Source organism: Rattus rattus, chromosome 4 (assembly GCF_011064425.1).
Source record: "Rattus rattus isolate New Zealand chromosome 4, Rrattus_CSIRO_v1, whole genome shotgun sequence".
Classification (NCBI taxonomy): domain Eukaryota; kingdom Metazoa; phylum Chordata; class Mammalia; order Rodentia; family Muridae; genus Rattus; species Rattus rattus.
In genome coordinates this window covers 11,169,136-11,185,370 of record NC_046157.1, presented here as the reverse complement: position 1 = coordinate 11,185,370, position 16,235 = coordinate 11,169,136, and the positions used below count along the sequence as shown (strand labels likewise).

Genomic DNA, 16,235 nt, shown 5'->3' with positions numbered 1-16,235 from the left:
CCTGATTCTCTTCAGTTGGTCCCCAGGTCGCTCAAAAGTCATCCCCGACCACGCAGGAGGCCTGCGAGGACCCTTGTGGGGATTTGGCCACGAAACCACCAGGGGGCGCTGCATGCCGGGAGGGGCGGAGCTGCTTTAAATCGCCGCGCCTGGCGGTTCGGTGTCTCAGAGAACTCCACCACTTCTCACTACCAGACGCCACCACCGACCCGGACCAGAAGCCAGGAGCCTCGCCCGCAGCCGCACAGGGAGCAGGGGTATCAGCGCTAAGCTCCTGGCTGAGACTCCATCACCTTCGGGGAGCTCAAGCGCGCACTTTGCAAACTCCGCTTCCTGCACCTGCCACTGAGCCTCGGAAAAGAGCCATGGCCAACGCGGGGTTGCAGCTTCTGGGTTTCATCCTGGCTTCGCTGGGATGGATCGGCTCTATCGTCAGCACTGCCCTGCCCCAGTGGAAGATTTACTCCTATGCTGGGGACAACATCGTGACTGCTCAGGCCATCTACGAGGGACTGTGGATGTCCTGCGCTTCGCAAAGCACCGGGCAGATACAGTGCAAAGTCTTCGACTCCTTGCTGAATCTGAACAGTGAGTGCACCCTCATCCTCCAATCCTGTCGACTCCCCCCAACCCTCTCTATCCCCACTCCCCAGCCTCAGAGCCCTTGTCCTCTGTAGTAGCTTCATTCAGCCAGAGCTGCCCTGGGATTATAGGAGGCTAATCTCAAAGTTGGTCAAGGCTTCTCAGCATGTGCTCTTTTGGTCTGTTGTGAGAAAGCAGAGAGAACCGAGAACCAGAGCTTCAGGTCAAAGCCCTAGATTTGCCTCTAAGTCTCTCTGCTTGGCACCCTCTGCCCTTTTAGGTGTGATTTTTTCCCCCATCAAATTCCAATCAAGGTGGAGGAGATTGGGAGAATGAAGACCACTGTGTAACTTAGACTTTTGGGCTTATTCTGCACATTCATTCTAGTAGGGTTTGAAGAAGAAAATGGCACTTTATAGGTTTTCAAGCCTTGAGTGGATTTTTTTTTTTTTTACTTGTTTTCACAGCTTTTTCCAACTCACAACTAAGGTTTACTCTTTGGGTCTTTTGGGTTTCCTCCTTGAAGAACCACTTGAGATCCACCCCCACCCCCACCCCCACCCCGCTCCCCGCAGGATCTGCAGAAGAGTCAACTTCTGCAGTACAAGTTTAGAATGAGAAGGGCTGGTGGCATCTGGGGAGTGGGTCACTAAAGAGAATGATTCTGAATAACCCCGGCGACATGTCGAAGAAAGGTTCTTCTCACGTTTGCCTTCCATAAAGGAATCTCTGTGCACTGATGGACTGCTCCTCATATGTAAAGTGAGAAAGACATGTGTAGACAGGGACATTTCTACTGATTCTAGAAAGACAGGTGATAAAATGTGTTCGCCTTCACTTTCGGCTAAAACTTTTTTCAGTGGTCTGTCAGATAGCCACTAAACTCCTACAGGTCATTTTCTCTTCCTGGAGAAATCACATTGGTTGTGTTCTGTGGGTCTGCCCTGCCCTTTAATTCACAGGACGAAGAGTTCCCTTAGCCTTTGCCTAAGGTATTCCACAGTCCTCTGGGAATGCTGCTGTGAACAGTGCTAGCACTGCCCCTGACTTATGAGAGTGAAGCTCTTCATCTGTCCCAGCAGAAGCACTTCGATTTATAGTTATGAGACCTGCCACAGATCAGCTTGGCACCTTGAGTACCCATAGAATGTAGTGAGCTGGCATGGTTTTGTCTCCACATCCAGACTCCTCTATCAAAAGTAATCTATATGTTTGGAAGGTGTGTGTTGTTTATTACCCTCCTGGGATACGCTCAGGCTGTTAGCCGTTGGGAAATGATGAACTTGCCCAGTGGAAAGAGAAATGCATTTAAGAAAATGGTGCCAGGCATTTCAGAACCATATTGCGGACCTGGCAGGGGGGTTGTGCTATAGCAAGCTCAGAGAGGGCTTCCCTCTCAGTTTTATTCCTCTAATCCAAATTCTTTATTTTACCAGGTTCAATTTTCCCAAATGGCGGGCTAGAATAGTGGTCCGTGCAGCAAATATTCAGATCACCCCTACCCAGAATAATGCATTAAATTCTTGGTTGATTATAATTTATTCCTTTTAAATATAGTTATTATGTTTCCTAAAACTGTGATAAAAAGAATTGATTATCCTTCCATTGCTAGGAGTTTTCAAAAATGGCTTGTTTGTTGATTTGTTATAATGAAGAACAGCTTCTTCTGTTCTGGTTAAAGCTGTCGTTTATTCAAGATGGAGCCTCGTAGGCTCTCTCCGCAAGCCAATTCCCAGGAGCATGAGCCTTGACTCACACTTCTCTCCCAGGTGAGCAGTGATTCAGTAGGTGCCTTTGGACCAGACCCAGAAAACTTGTCTCTGTTTCTCCACATGAGCTGTGGTGTTCACGCCTACCTGGTGAAGAGATATGGTTGGTGATTCACTGGCTGGTTTTGGTGTAGTTCTATGACGCCTAGAGATGAAAAGGTTTATCTCTCTGTGTGTGCGTGGATGGGGGGAGGGGTCTCATGAGTTTCACCTCTTGTGAGATGTTTTGAGATGAGAAGCACAGCTCTGGGTTTCCTAATATTGTACCTGCGAGCTTTGCCAGCGAGCCCACCTCACCTAAGTATGAGATAGAAGAGTGTGTCGGTGTTTTGTAACCAGACCTTAAAGGCTACTTCTGTCATATCTGGTATCAGTTGTGAAAGACACACGACCTTTACACAACATGTACAGGGAGTGCACCCTAATCGTTCCCCATACAGAACCCCCGTCCATAGCACAAAGAGGACATATTGTAAGGAGTTTTTGCCAAACAGTTTGTGAAAGGGTAACTGAATAATTTCCTGGAGAAACAACTGTTACAGTCAGAATTGTAGCCCACAATTGCCCAGCTCATTGCCACATTCCTGTTTGTGATAGATAATTGTCTAGAGTGATGATCCTTGTAGCTGAAATTCGAACATACAAAAGAGGGTCAGGCACAGTCGTAGTAGATATTTCTTTGTCTAATCTATACACCGTTCTTGGTTCTTGATTCACTTCCCAACACTGTGGGAAGCCAGTTGCCTGCTCCACGTCCTTAGCTAATTGCTTCTTCTTGCTTCACTTTGACAGCCAGTGCTGTGTAAAGACAGGGCTTTCCTGGGAGGCTGCACGTTGGGAGGTGTGAAGGCAGAGAAGTAAGCATTTTTGTGGAATGCAGTTGTGAGGATTCAAGCACCAGACAAATGGGAGGTTATGCTAGACTCTCTTTAAGTCTCATCTAGCCCTGAACTGCCATAAGTTGTTTATAAGCTACCCCAGCCTGTAGAACTTGCTCTGCATGAATCCACATGTGTGTAGGTGTGTTTAATGAGTATTGGTTGTTGTGAGGTTTCCCAGCACTCTTGCCATGAAGTCAAGCTCAGCGGGGGAGCAAAATCCCTGACGTGGATATCTGTGCAGCACAGGCAAAGAGGAGGGTAACCACTCAGGCTTCGCCAGACTCCTTTCTGCTGCGAAATAGGGAACATCCAGAAGCACCATGGGTGTGCCCAGTGGAACAAAAGTTAAACAAGAGTCAAAGTCTGAAATGGAAACGTGTGGAGCTCTTGCCCCAGTTTGTACTGTCCAGGGAGAGGTAATTGATCTCCGTGGACTATGGCAGATTCGCCATTTGTAACATAGGGCAGAGTGGGAGGAGGAGAGGAATGAATCAAAGGTCCACTGGCCTATTTAGCAAACCTGAGCTTGGCCCCATTCTCAGTTGTTGGAATGCAGCAAAGGTCATTTGTAAGGCTCTAGCTTGTGACAACTTTGGCTGTTGCCAACTTTGGCGACTAGAGGAGAGAAGGCAAGCGGCATAGCACAGACTTTCTAGACTGCAGTGATGATTGTCACAGGAAAGGTTATTCGAGGTGGACAGTGAGTTGGGGGGTGGGGAGGAAAGGAAAGTGGAGAAATGGTGTAATTATATTTTAACAAAAATCAGTGCCACAGACATGGTTAATACTCGACGTAGATTGAATAATGAGGCGACCTAAAAGTGAACGGTATGCTTTTAAAAAGAGATAGCAAAACTTCTCAGGACACACCGCATGGTGGTGATCCCTCGTTCTCTGAGGCATCGTGGACTGCTGATTGGCCCTGAGGTACTGACACACTTAACCCACCAGCACATGTGCCTGCAAACTAGAAATGCAACGATGAAGGCACTTGTGAAACTTTTCACACCAGCTAAAGAGAACGCCTTCATAATTGAAAACTTCACAGCAGTGCTCCCTAATAGTCTGAATAAGCTCATGTAGCTGTGAAAGAGAAAGGACCTTTCTGCTCCGGTCACACAGCGGGCAGTTATTTTATCCCCTGAGACTTATTAGCACATACTGTAATAAAGAAGGACTGTGTGAGGGCAGAAATACCATTAAAATCTGGCTTGCCCAGGATATACAGAATGGCCATGGCCCATAGTATGGGGCATGTACAGTGCCAGGTATTTATGGGGAGCCTCCTGCTTGGTGAGCATGTCTTTAAAGTTTGGAGAGAAAAAGGAAATCCCCTGCCTGTCTATGCTTGTCTTTGCAAACTTTGATTAAAATAACTGTACTAGAAGGCTACTGTCTAACTCATTTCTTGTCTTATAAGAAGGGATCTTTGTAAGTATTTTTTTTAATTATACTTTCATGTTGAGAGTGATGAGGACTCCTCAGGGGGTCTTTAAGCTGCAGATTTTCAATCTGGCTGAGCTTTATTAAAAGGCTGCTTTCCTGTTTATTGCTGGGTAACTTTCAGGAACCCTAATGTAACTTTTGCAGTATTTGCTAACTCCCTTCTCCACATACAGCTTTATTTAGAATGTTATAAAACTGGCTACAAATGTAAAGAGGGCAAAAAGAAATGTAAGCCCTCCTGGGGGAAGTACAAGAATACATGGATGTATTTCTGCTCTAAATATTGTTTTATAACACTCATGCTTTACTATCAAGTTCTATGCTCTGCCTTCCTCACTCTGCTGAGAGAGAAAGCAAGAGAATCCCCATCGAAAGAGTTCATTGAAGACAGAACTTTTTTAAAATGCTATCAAGTTAAGGGGAAAGTGCCATTTTTCCCCTCTGCAAGTATGTATTTCTAGCATTTTTGTAACCTAATTTCAGCCTAGGTTTATGTAGCGAAACTTTAGCAACCCTGGTCCCTGAAAGGAAGTGTTTATCTCCTTTCAAAGATGTAGCTAAACACAATTGTGTGATTTTTTTTCTGTCACATTATTGCCAGTTTTGAGGAGCAAGCCACCTGTCTGGTCCAAGGTCACTGAGAACAGATTGAATGACCTGGACACATGGTCAGGAAGTAGGAACAGCTCTTCAGACTGGTACCACCCCAGTGCAGCCATCTAACAGCTCAGAAGTAGATAGTCCATGGCTCTGACTGGAATGGCTTCCACAAGACCTTCAGTGGAAAAAATTAAGTGAGTCCAGATGAAAGCTCTGATTTAGAATGGATCTTTACCCAAAACTGTCACAAAGAGTAGTTTCTTAGTCTGACCTGTAATCCAGAGTTACATGTGCCCAGCTAATAAGTTTTCTTGCTTACAATCTTCTGCCATTGTCTATGTGTGCAGAATAGCTGGCATTATTTTGTGTACTCCCTACACATGTCGTTACTGTTAGACATTGTGCAATGTCTCCCTTTGATGCCAGTCTAATATAAGGCAGAAGATAATTCATAACTTAGTGGCTTCCAGGTGTAAATGGAAAATGTTGCTCGTCAAAACAACATTCTTATTCTGAACTGCTTTGCCATGGTTTAAATGGAAACAAGGCTCCCAGTCTCTAAGATTTTGTGCTTACAGAGTATATTGTCCATTGACTCCACATCTGTGTGTTAGACAAATGATACCATTCTATAAGGAAATGAAGCATTGTGGGGTTGTTAGCCAGCCTGCGACAGAATATCTGTCATTTCTCCTTAACTTTGCAAAAGTAGTTATTAAGAAAGGGGAGGCATGAAGCATAAGTGTCTTCTTCATCATTTAAAGATAAAACGTTTGTGAATAGTCGGTGATTGTCAGGAACATCCATAGGCTATACCTGGGTGCTTCTTTTTAAACCTGATTTATGAGTCTGGTGTTCATGGGGCTTCTGAAGAATGCCTTGTGCACATGCTCAGACCTGTGGCACTAGTGGCCTGTGTTTTGACTTCGTGAGTGGATTGGAGTGATTATATGAACTACATCTAATGGAGCTGAATAACAAGCACAACATCCAGAGAGATCAAAGACACCAAGAGAAGTCATTCATAGGGAGCTGATGAATGAATGGCAACAAAATAAAGGGAAGGTGTGGAAGACAGAAGAGGCTATACATGCTTGTGAAGGGCTACCATGTCATTAATGCTTTCTAATTACATTGTTTCTGCACTAAGAGTAAACTCAGGTCACTCTGCCTTAGAATCCTCCAATGACTTCTCATTACATTTGGGATAGACTTTGAACTCCTGACTAGTGTGTGTGTGTGTGTGTGTGTGTGTGTGTGTGTGTGTGTGTGTGTGTGTATCAGTTTGGGTATGTGTGAATGTGTATGTACACACATTTATGTAATATATACATATATGTACATATACACATACATATATATGCCTTCTGCCAACCTTGTTAAACTTCAATTCGCTTCCTACCATTTGTCATTTATCTGTAGAATAGCCAGTTGCCCCACTTTACTCAGAACTTGGGACCTTCTTAGGATGCTAGACTTTTACTTAAAATATGGAGCATCCTTGGCAATCTGGCAGGAATGGTCACCCTCTCCTCCAGGCACATAGATCCTGTCATTGCCTGAAACATCTTCCCAAAATGCTTTCTATCCGAGCAAACTGTCAAATCTGTTTTGTAAGAGCATAATTATTTAGTTGTTGAATTTCCTGAGAAAAACAGTGGCCCTTCCATGTACTGCTGATAACTCAGAAGGAAGTACCCACCTTAGCTAGGCGTCCTCGAGACTTTCCTCTTTAAACCACAGCATGGTTTGTGACCCCAAGGAAAGTTTTCTAGTGGTCACGTGAGCAGCTTCCCTTCCTAGTAAAGCCATGGGCCATGGAACATGGCTCTGATCCAGCAGTTCCTTCCCTACCCTGGAACTCCGCGATCAGTGTGCAAGAGACATGTGCATATGCTTGTTGCACACGTATGAGCAGATGAGTGTGGCAGAGGAGAGAGTGTACAGTTTAGTATTTTGATGAAAAAGTAAAAATGGCTTCCAAATATCACTGAAATGCTGTGAAAAGACATTTGATACTGCTTAGAAAGGCACAGTGTGCTTCTGTCATATACACGTAATAGCAAGGATAGAAATGGCTGTAAGTTAAAATGTAGTGGCATTCTGTACAGGTTTGTTTGGAGTGGGTGGGTGGGGGAACACCCTCATAGAAGCCAGGGGAGATATGGGGCTTCTGAAGGGGAAACCAGGAAAGCGGATGGCATTTGAAATGTAAATAAAAAATATCCAATAAAGAAAAACAAAAACAAAAAAAAACAAAAACAAAAGATTGGGAACTTAACTAGTCAATCTTGAGCATCGGAAGATTAACCCTGTGCACGTACTAAACACTGTGCCATCTTCCACTGATCATCATCTTGTCAGTCCTGAAGACCAGAAAGGAGCAAACTGTTCCAACTCCCTGGATAGAAAAGTTGTCCCTCATATTTTACAAAATACAAATATAATCCCAAAGAGAAGTAAGTCGTTTCCCTAAGATCTCATTGCTTGCAATGTTAATGTCTCCGTATAAAAACTTGCATTAAGGGGGTAAGACGTTCAGTTGAAACAGGAAATGATTTATAATTTAAACATCTTCTAAGCAGGGTCCCAATGTGTGTGTGTGCGTGCGCGCGCGCACGCACACACACACACACACACACACACACACACACACACTATTGTTATACCATGATGCTGGCTTTCAGTTTTTGTTCTTTAGGAAACACATTGGCACTGTCTCTCAAATCTGATCCTGTCCCTGGTGATAATTTAACACAACAAAGATGCGAAAGAGGCCTTTAGAAAATTTGCAGAAACCCTAGAAATAAGAGTTGGGGTTATGGGGATGGGGATTTAGCTCAGTGGTAGAGCGCTTGCCTAGCAAGCACAAGGTCCCCAGCTCTGAAAAAAAAAAAAGAAAGAAAGAAAGAAAGAAAAAAAGAGTTGGGGTTATCCCCAACATTATGCATCATGATGCTTTTGTGGTTTTAAAACCTCGTGTTATCATCTTCTATGAATCTATTGCCATGCTCCAAGTTGCCTTCTTAAATTTTGCCCTAGCATCAATGTTCTAGAAGTTGTACCTGTCCCCCAGCCAACCTCTTTTAACTAGGGATAAAATACTGCTTATCTAGCCATGATCATCTCTGAAAAAGTCACTTGCTTATTTCTAGTCACTTGTTCTTTCTGAAGCCTAAAGACTGTAGTCTAAAACTGGCGACTGGTAATGAATATGAATTTTAAGTCATCGAGTTACAAATAACGAACATTAATATGTATGACTTCAGAATCTAAGTACCCAGTGATAATGATTACATATTCAATTCACTGATACCTATTTAACTGATACATTAGTAACTTTCCGGCTGATTTTGGATTTCATAACCGCAGTACCAGCGGTCCTCCACTCTCGGTCTGTATCTTCCTAGCAACCATCCCAGTGGCAAGAGCAGAAATGTCTCTAGGGTCCGTTTTCCTTTGGACACCTTGTTCACTTTGATCCCTCTCCAAAAATACTAAAACGTATTTCATCTCCCATCACTCTCCTCTGACACTCTAGACTCAGTTTTTACATGTCTTAAATGTTTCCCACCAGGTACTTTGCAGGCAACCAGAGCCTTGATGGTAATTGGCATCCTGCTGGGGCTGATCGCAATCTTTGTGTCCACCATTGGCATGAAGTGCATGAGGTGCTTAGAAGATGATGAAGTGCAAAAGATGTGGATGGCTGTCATCGGGGGCATAATATTTGTAATTTCAGGTAAGAGAGGCTCCTCCTTCTCCCTTGTCTGCTTTTCTTGAGTGTGGTTTGAAATCTAGCTTTCTGATTTTTAGTTTCTTTGGTTTGTATTTAACTCACCGAATCTGAAAATTTTTCAAGTATTTTAATATCTGAAGACATGAGCCTTACAGTCAGTTGGCTTTCGTCTTCTCAGTTAGAACCAATGGAAATTTGACCTCTGTACACTTCTGTCAAGGACAACCATGAAGGATTCAGGTGCCTACTAGATTCTTGGCCCAGTCTATTCAGACTAAGAAAGATTTTTTTTTATACTTTGCAAAAGAGTCTGGATCAATTTGATGTGATTCAGAAAATGCTATTTGGTTGTAATGGTGCCTGGCTGTGATCCTAGCATGAGAAGGTGAAGACAGGGAATGTAGAGTTCAAGGCCAGCCTCAAGAAAATATACATAATATGTGGATGTTATTGATTTGGGAAAGATGGGATTGGAGCTAGTGGAGAAAGCTGGGGGGAGGTAACATTGTAGATGGACAGAGTAATTTCACAATAAACACTATGTACCCATGGACCAGAGAAAAGGTACATCAGTGGGGTACAGATGGGATATTAACAAGGTAGGATGTAAAGTCAGCTGAGCTAAGGAAGAAAACAGTACAGAAGGATTGGAACGCTTCAGACAAAATAAGCCAGGTGTCGTGCAGAAAACACATATTACAAAAATTGCATCAAAGGCTGTAGTCTCTTACAACACCCATCCCTGTGCTTCCCATAAGTGCTGTAGACATACATGTGTCCCAGTTCAAGCTGGGATGGTTTCAGAAATCTAGGTGGCCAGTTCAAGAGCACGTGCATGATCAATTTGCACCATGGTCAACCTGGATGATCTTATATACTGTCAAGTACTATAAAAGAAGTTATTTGTTTTCTTTTTAAATTTGTTTCAGATTTGATAGTTTTCCACGCATTTTTATATAAATTATATATAATTGCTTGGATACTGTTTTTCTGGTAATAACACTTTACATCCACTCTCTGGCATTTTTTATTGTTTTTTGGGGGGAGGTAGTTTTAAGATAGGGTTTCTCTGTATAGCTCTGGATGTCCTAGAACTCAGTCTGTATTCCAGGCTTGCTTCGAACTTACACAGAACAGCTCGTCTCTGTCTCCCAAGTGCTGGGATTAAAAGTATGGGGCACCACTGCCTGCTTTCTTTCTAGCATTACTTAGTCACCATATTGTACAAGAAAGCTCTTCATCTTAATCTTACATTCTCCTTGAAAGTTTGAATCTTTGGACAAACATCTCTTTGGGTAAAAATAAATGTTATAATTTAGGCATCAGAGAGATGTTGACTGAGTGATGACGACCAACTCATTTCCTTTCATTTATTGAATACAAAAATACCATGCGCGGTTGGGGATTTAGCTCAGTGGTAGAGCACTTGCCTAGTAAGCGCAAGGCCCTGGGTTGGTTCTCGGCTCCAGAAAAAAAAAAAAAAAAAAAAAAAAAAAAAAAAAAAAAAAAAAAAATACCATGCGCGATTGAGTTCGGTTACATAAATCAACCCAGAGTGTCACCTCAGCAGATGATCCCAGTAGTAAGGATTGCCTTAGACCTGGGGGAAGAGGAATCTGAATGCTCTGTGCCCTATGCTAGTTAGCCAGCTCTGGTTTTGCTGCTAGAGAGGAAAGAAGAATGTAGGAAGATTTTCATCTTACATTTGGTAAGCAGTTCTCTGCTGATATAAACATGTTTTTTTCAAAAGTAGTTTCATACACTAAACTACAGTCCTGCAAACCACTAGCCGAGATTTTGAATAAGATGGATCTGTCTGGCTCCTTCTGAGTAACAGTATTTGTGCCAGTGGCCTTGGACTATAAATAAATAAGATGTCATAAACAGTATAATCTAGGCCCAACTTCAGTCTAATGTCTTTGTAATTCCTTGCAGAATGGTTGGCATAAATCATATCTAAGTCAAATTGATTTCCATAATAATAAAATAAAATGTCAGCACTGTTGATGAGATTCAATTCTTATAGAATACAATTAGGTTTAATAGTCTGTGTTTTTGTGCTTAGTTTTCCTCAGTGATTAATGGTCTTGCTTTGAATTTCTGCAGGTCTGGCGACATTAGTGGCCACAGCATGGTATGGAAATAGAATTGTTCAAGAATTCTATGACCCCATGACCCCTGTCAATGCCAGGTAATTCTAGTCATGCATAAAATAGTTCATTCTCTGAAAAAAACAATCCTTTCTGTGTTCTAAGGCTCCTGCCAGTGCCTTAGTTTCTCAGAATTGCTTTCAAGAATTGTATGGAAATTTATGTCAAACTTGCAAACAATTTAAATGACCTGTGACTCATGTTAAAATGAATTGGATAATTGCTTTAACAGCTAGGACTGATGACAAAATGTACTTCAAAGGAGAAATGTTCTAAGCTGGATGCTAGCCAGCAATATATCACAGCTTTTATTTATTCCCCAATATGAACAAAAATGCTAACGCGTTGGCCATGTTCTTCCTGAACTGTATTCTGATGTTTCTCTATCTAATACCTGTGATTGTTCCAAACTAATATACAGATTCAGGACTTATGGAAAAAAAAAAAACTGTACCACCATAGTGGTCAAGAACAATGCTTCATTCCCCGTAATTTCCACATGAAACCAGGATATATTTTTCTAGTACACTTAAAAGCCACTTTAAACTTTTGTGTTCCATTACAGCTCTGAAATGGACTTGACAAAGGTTACCTTTCTTAACAGTTCAAGTTTTACAAGTTCAGGGCCTGAGTAACAATGTTCTTTGATCAGCGACAAGACTTACTGTCTCACTGTCTTCCCATCTTTAAAGCTTAATAACTACATTCAATGCTAGAATGTGAGGACATAATTACTGTTTGTGAGCGCCTGGGTGAGGGAATGGAAAAGTCGCAGTGTTTGCAGAGATCAGTGTGCGCCTTTTTGTACAGTCACCCACATACGGAACACAGGCTGAGGTGGCTGTTGGAGTCTAGCCCAACCTGTATGATGTATGATGTAGGAACAAAAACTGCTGGAGGTCAGTGGGCCACATTTGCACCAGAGTAATAATATTAGGAGTGCACGAGGAAGCATTTTATAAATTGCTGGGCTCGGTGCCCTTGTCATCACAGGATGGCACATTGCCCTGAACACCCTCCAGGGAAGCGAGTGGGACATTCTGCTTCCAAGAGAGGAAAACCATGGCTGACAGGGAAAACTACCGGTCCAGAACTGCAGCAGCTGAGCCTAATCTGGACTCCAGCCCTGGGACTTCTACAGTGTTTTCTCTGTTTGACGCCCATAGTCAGCCGCACACACCTCATCCCAGGATTGCGGGAATCAGCCGTGTGATATTCAGACGTCTTTCTTTCAAAATATACATTTTATATTTTATTTTCACTAGGTTCCTGGATCGGTGAGCATTTTTGTTACAGAAATGAGTCCTGTTTGAGGGTAGCTGACTTTGTAAGCAGCGGCCTAGGACTCTGGCCTAGTCCTCATTTCTCAAGCGTCTAAGCATCCTTTCCAAGCCTCCTTAGCTTGGGAAGGTCTTTGGAAATATTTGTGTAATTAAACTAGTATATTGCATGCCCTATTGCTTAGGTGCTGTTACAAATTATCGATAATTACGATGTAAACATTATCTTATGTATGTGCTCATGAACAGCTGGAGCTACTGAGGGATCATGGGGTTATTTTTAAATATATTTATTTGCTATTGATGGTTTTTTTTTTTTCTCTTGCCAATGGTCCTCATAGCAGCCTGTTGCTGTCTTTTCTTTCAGGTATGAATTTGGCCAGGCTCTCTTTACTGGCTGGGCTGCTGCCTCCCTCTGCCTCCTGGGAGGTGCCCTACTTTCCTGCTCCTGTCCCCGGAAAACAACCTCTTACCCAACACCACGGCCTTATCCCAAGCCAACACCTTCTAGTGGGAAAGACTACGTGTGACAGCGGCGAAGGAAGAGATCCTCCTAGAGCGAATACAAAATGGACATTGAGACTAGCATTGACATTAAGGCCTTAAACTGTTGACTATGGTTATCTAAACTGTGGTAGAACAAAAGGAAGCATATTTTTATACATCCCCATGGCTATGAGGGTCTTGGCTGTGCCTTACCATCTTTCCTGAGTACGGGAGGGAAGCCTTTTGCCTTTGAACTGCTGCTTCCCACTGAGTGATGACACTCAAATGGGCGAAGGGTGCTCCTTAAGTGTGTATAGATATGTACATATACATATTTTCTATTAAAAATAGACAGCTAGCAATCTCTTATTCTCCCCATATTGTACCAGCATACTTTAAATGACTATAAAATATATACAATTCCACATTGATTAAATAAGCTTTCTGGTGTATTTTTCTTTTCTCTATGAACATAAGTGATCAGCCAAATATTACCCCTTCGATCAGCATTTAGTATCTTTGCCATAAGACCAGACTTCCTTACGAACTCAGACTATGTTCTTTTTTTTTTTCCATTATGTCTTCTTTACATCAAAATATTTGTTCTCCATGTTTTGTTTTTTTTTTTTTACTCTAACAACTGCTTTTTCAGATTGTTATTCTGAGGCTTGATTCTAACTCCTGAATCTAATAATGAACTTTGAGCCCATATGTTAAAACTTAAAACCAGTAAGAATCTCATACTGTGTTTCTGAGCTGTGGGGGCCAATATTCCAGAGAGATGATGTTTCTCCACTGACCTTTCCCACAGGGTCCCTGCACTTTGGTCTGCAGCTGTCTTGTTTGCTTTAAAAATATTTGTTTCCCTGAGTGGCTAAGCTGCTAACCCTGTGGTTGAAACAGTTTTATTGACTGCATTTTTCAGGTACTTATTTTCCATTCCAGATCCTGCAAACTGCAGCTCTCCTCTCCCCTCCTCAGCTATCTTGTTTTCCCACGTATAATTATCCTACAGTTTAGCTCTTTGCAGATAGGTGTGGTCCGTTTATCTACACAAACTGCTAGACTTGCCAGAGTGATAATCTAGTGACAAATATTCTCTCTGTAGCCATGGACAATTTACAATCCTTATACCTCGTTTTCCCATCTGTCAAATTGGGATAATTACACTTAAACAGCTGGTAGAGGTAATGCGAGTATTAATTAGTTGATATGACTCTCATTCTTTGAACATGAAATATGCCTAAGTAGTGTTTTTCCTTGCTCAATTAGCAGCTCTGAAGTCACTGAATAAAATCTACACACATGCCTCCAATGCCGTTCTGTATCTCTCTTTGTCATGAGTTCATTTCCTCCCATCTAGCTGTGCATGGCCTGTTGTTGGTGCTGTTTCATTTTGATGGTTCTCAACTGTAGCAGAGGCCCTTCAGCAGAGCAAGGTGTTGTAATACAAAGGGTGTTGCCATTGCCATGGGTAGACCTGGATTTGCATCTTGGTGCTATCACTTAATTACTGAGGTTGGGCAGAGGCCCTCGATTGCCCTACAGGTATTGCTCCATCTAGACAACGGGTTCATTAACTTCTGCCATGCCTATGTCGCATGAGTCAAGAGGGACGCAGGCAAACATGGTTTTATGTTGGAAAACAACATGTCACTCTATAAATTAAGGAATTTAAGTTAATGGGTTTTGTCTTTATTTTTCAAGCAATAGGAAAGAGAAACATGTTAAATAGTTTCTTTCCTTAAGAACTCTCAAATGGGGAGTTCCAAAGCTTACTAAGTTAAACTGATCTTAAGTCTTTAAGGCGTTTGGTTGTGAGTCAGTGTTTCAGCCTATGGTCCACGCTGGCCAAGAACTCCTGTGCCACACAAACATCCTTCTGCCTCAGCCTCACAACTGTTATGATGACAGGAATGAGCCCCATCCCACTGTTACACCCTGGTTTCAGAAGTTTGGCCTGGTACTTCTATTGCTAAGCAAATGCAATGGCGGAAAGTGACAGTGTATGGATACTCTAAAAGCATAAAGCGTGCTCTTTGTGAAGTGATACTTTCAACGTTAAATGGAAGCTGGCAGTTCTAGGAGAGGTTAAGAATTATAACTTATGGTAAAACCACATGGATGAAGTTATAGAAAGAATGAAGTCTTATGTGAATTTGTACTATGTAAGTTTGACTGTATTTAGATGTGTAATCATGCAAAGATCTTTTGCCACAATTACTGTGCCTAATGTGTAATGTAAACACATAGAAAAAAAAAACACTTGCTAAACTACACAAAATTCTATATTCCAAAATAATCCCATAGAAGTCTTATGTCAGAACTTACCTAGATTTGATATTTTTATACCCTAATACCAAACCTAAAACAGATCAATTGATATTTGGGGGCTGCGGTGGGAATTTGTATAAAGTACTACTCTTTTTCAATAAATTGTTGTTTTTTTAATTAAAAAGAATAGCGTCATGGCTTGTTTTTCCAATCATAAAGTTCAAGGCTGTTAATGTGTGCAAGAGAGGAAAACATGAGATAGGATCCTGGGAAATCAGGGTTCCCTCTCAGGTGTCTCAGTCTCACTAGTAAAATAATCTAGAAACAGACCTGGAAGAGCATTGTATTATTTGTTTGTTTGTGAGAAAAACAATTAGCCAGATAAGCTGCAAATCTTTACAGTTGTCAGGAAGAAAGAGGTGGAAAAGAAGAAGTCCTAAGCCTTTAAGGAAGCAGACAGGATAAGTCAATGGTGGAGATCGGCAAGGAGTCATGTGACAGATTAGCAGCTGTACCTCGGAAGAGGATAGGGGCTTCAGAGAAAGACCGACAAATTCCAGAGTGTCCTAGAATAAGTCAGAAAAGTGGGCAGACCACACCAGTGCTATATGATGGGGCCCCTGCAAGCTACTACATAAGATAGGAGTTGCTGAGGTAAGTCCAAGAGCTCCTTGAAGGGATAATTATTCCTTCCATCTCTATTGCATGCTTTTAGGTGAATCATCTTTCCTGAGGGGTGGTCCCTTGAACAAGGTGACTGCTAGTCCCAATTGGATTAACTTTGAAGGGAGAAGACAAGAATATGTAATGTTCTAGACTTTGAAGCAGATCAGAATGCCATGTCTCCACCCCAGGCCAGAAATAGATTCTGGTCTTTTGAACAGGAAGAAACAACTTTCCCTTAATGGACCTCCAGAAAGCTATGATTATCATCCTTAATGGCCTCTAAGACTATAGCTTTCTCTATTCAAAACTCAAGACCCTAAAAGCATTTAAGTTATGAGTAGGTTAAAATTCAGTTCCAAAGC

General features: G+C 42.1%; 1 protein-coding gene across 1 annotated transcript; it reads left to right on the top strand.

The window, feature by feature from the left end:
* Nucleotides 1–345: 345 nt before the first annotated feature.
* On the top strand, nucleotides 346–15,391 carry Cldn1 (claudin 1). The gene is made up of 4 exons (XM_032900042.1): nucleotides 346–588; nucleotides 8,856–9,020; nucleotides 11,124–11,208; nucleotides 12,815–15,391. Exons 1-4 carry the CDS (start codon nucleotides 366–368, stop codon nucleotides 12,975–12,977), a joined length of 636 nt encoding a protein of 211 aa, XP_032755933.1. The 5' UTR covers nucleotides 346–365; the 3' UTR covers nucleotides 12,978–15,391.
* Nucleotides 15,392–16,235: the final 844 nt, after the last annotated feature.

Coding starts and splice junctions, on each gene's coding strand:
- Cldn1 (XM_032900042.1), top strand. CDS start 366: ATGGCCAACGCGGGGTTGCAGCTTCTGGGTTTCATCCTGGCTTCGCTG. Junction 589..8,855: donor CTCCTTGCTGAATCTGAACA/GTGAGTGCACCC, acceptor GTTTCCCACCAG/GTACTTTGCAGGCAACCAGA. Junction 9,021..11,123: donor CATAATATTTGTAATTTCAG/GTAAGAGAGGCT, acceptor GAATTTCTGCAG/GTCTGGCGACATTAGTGGCC.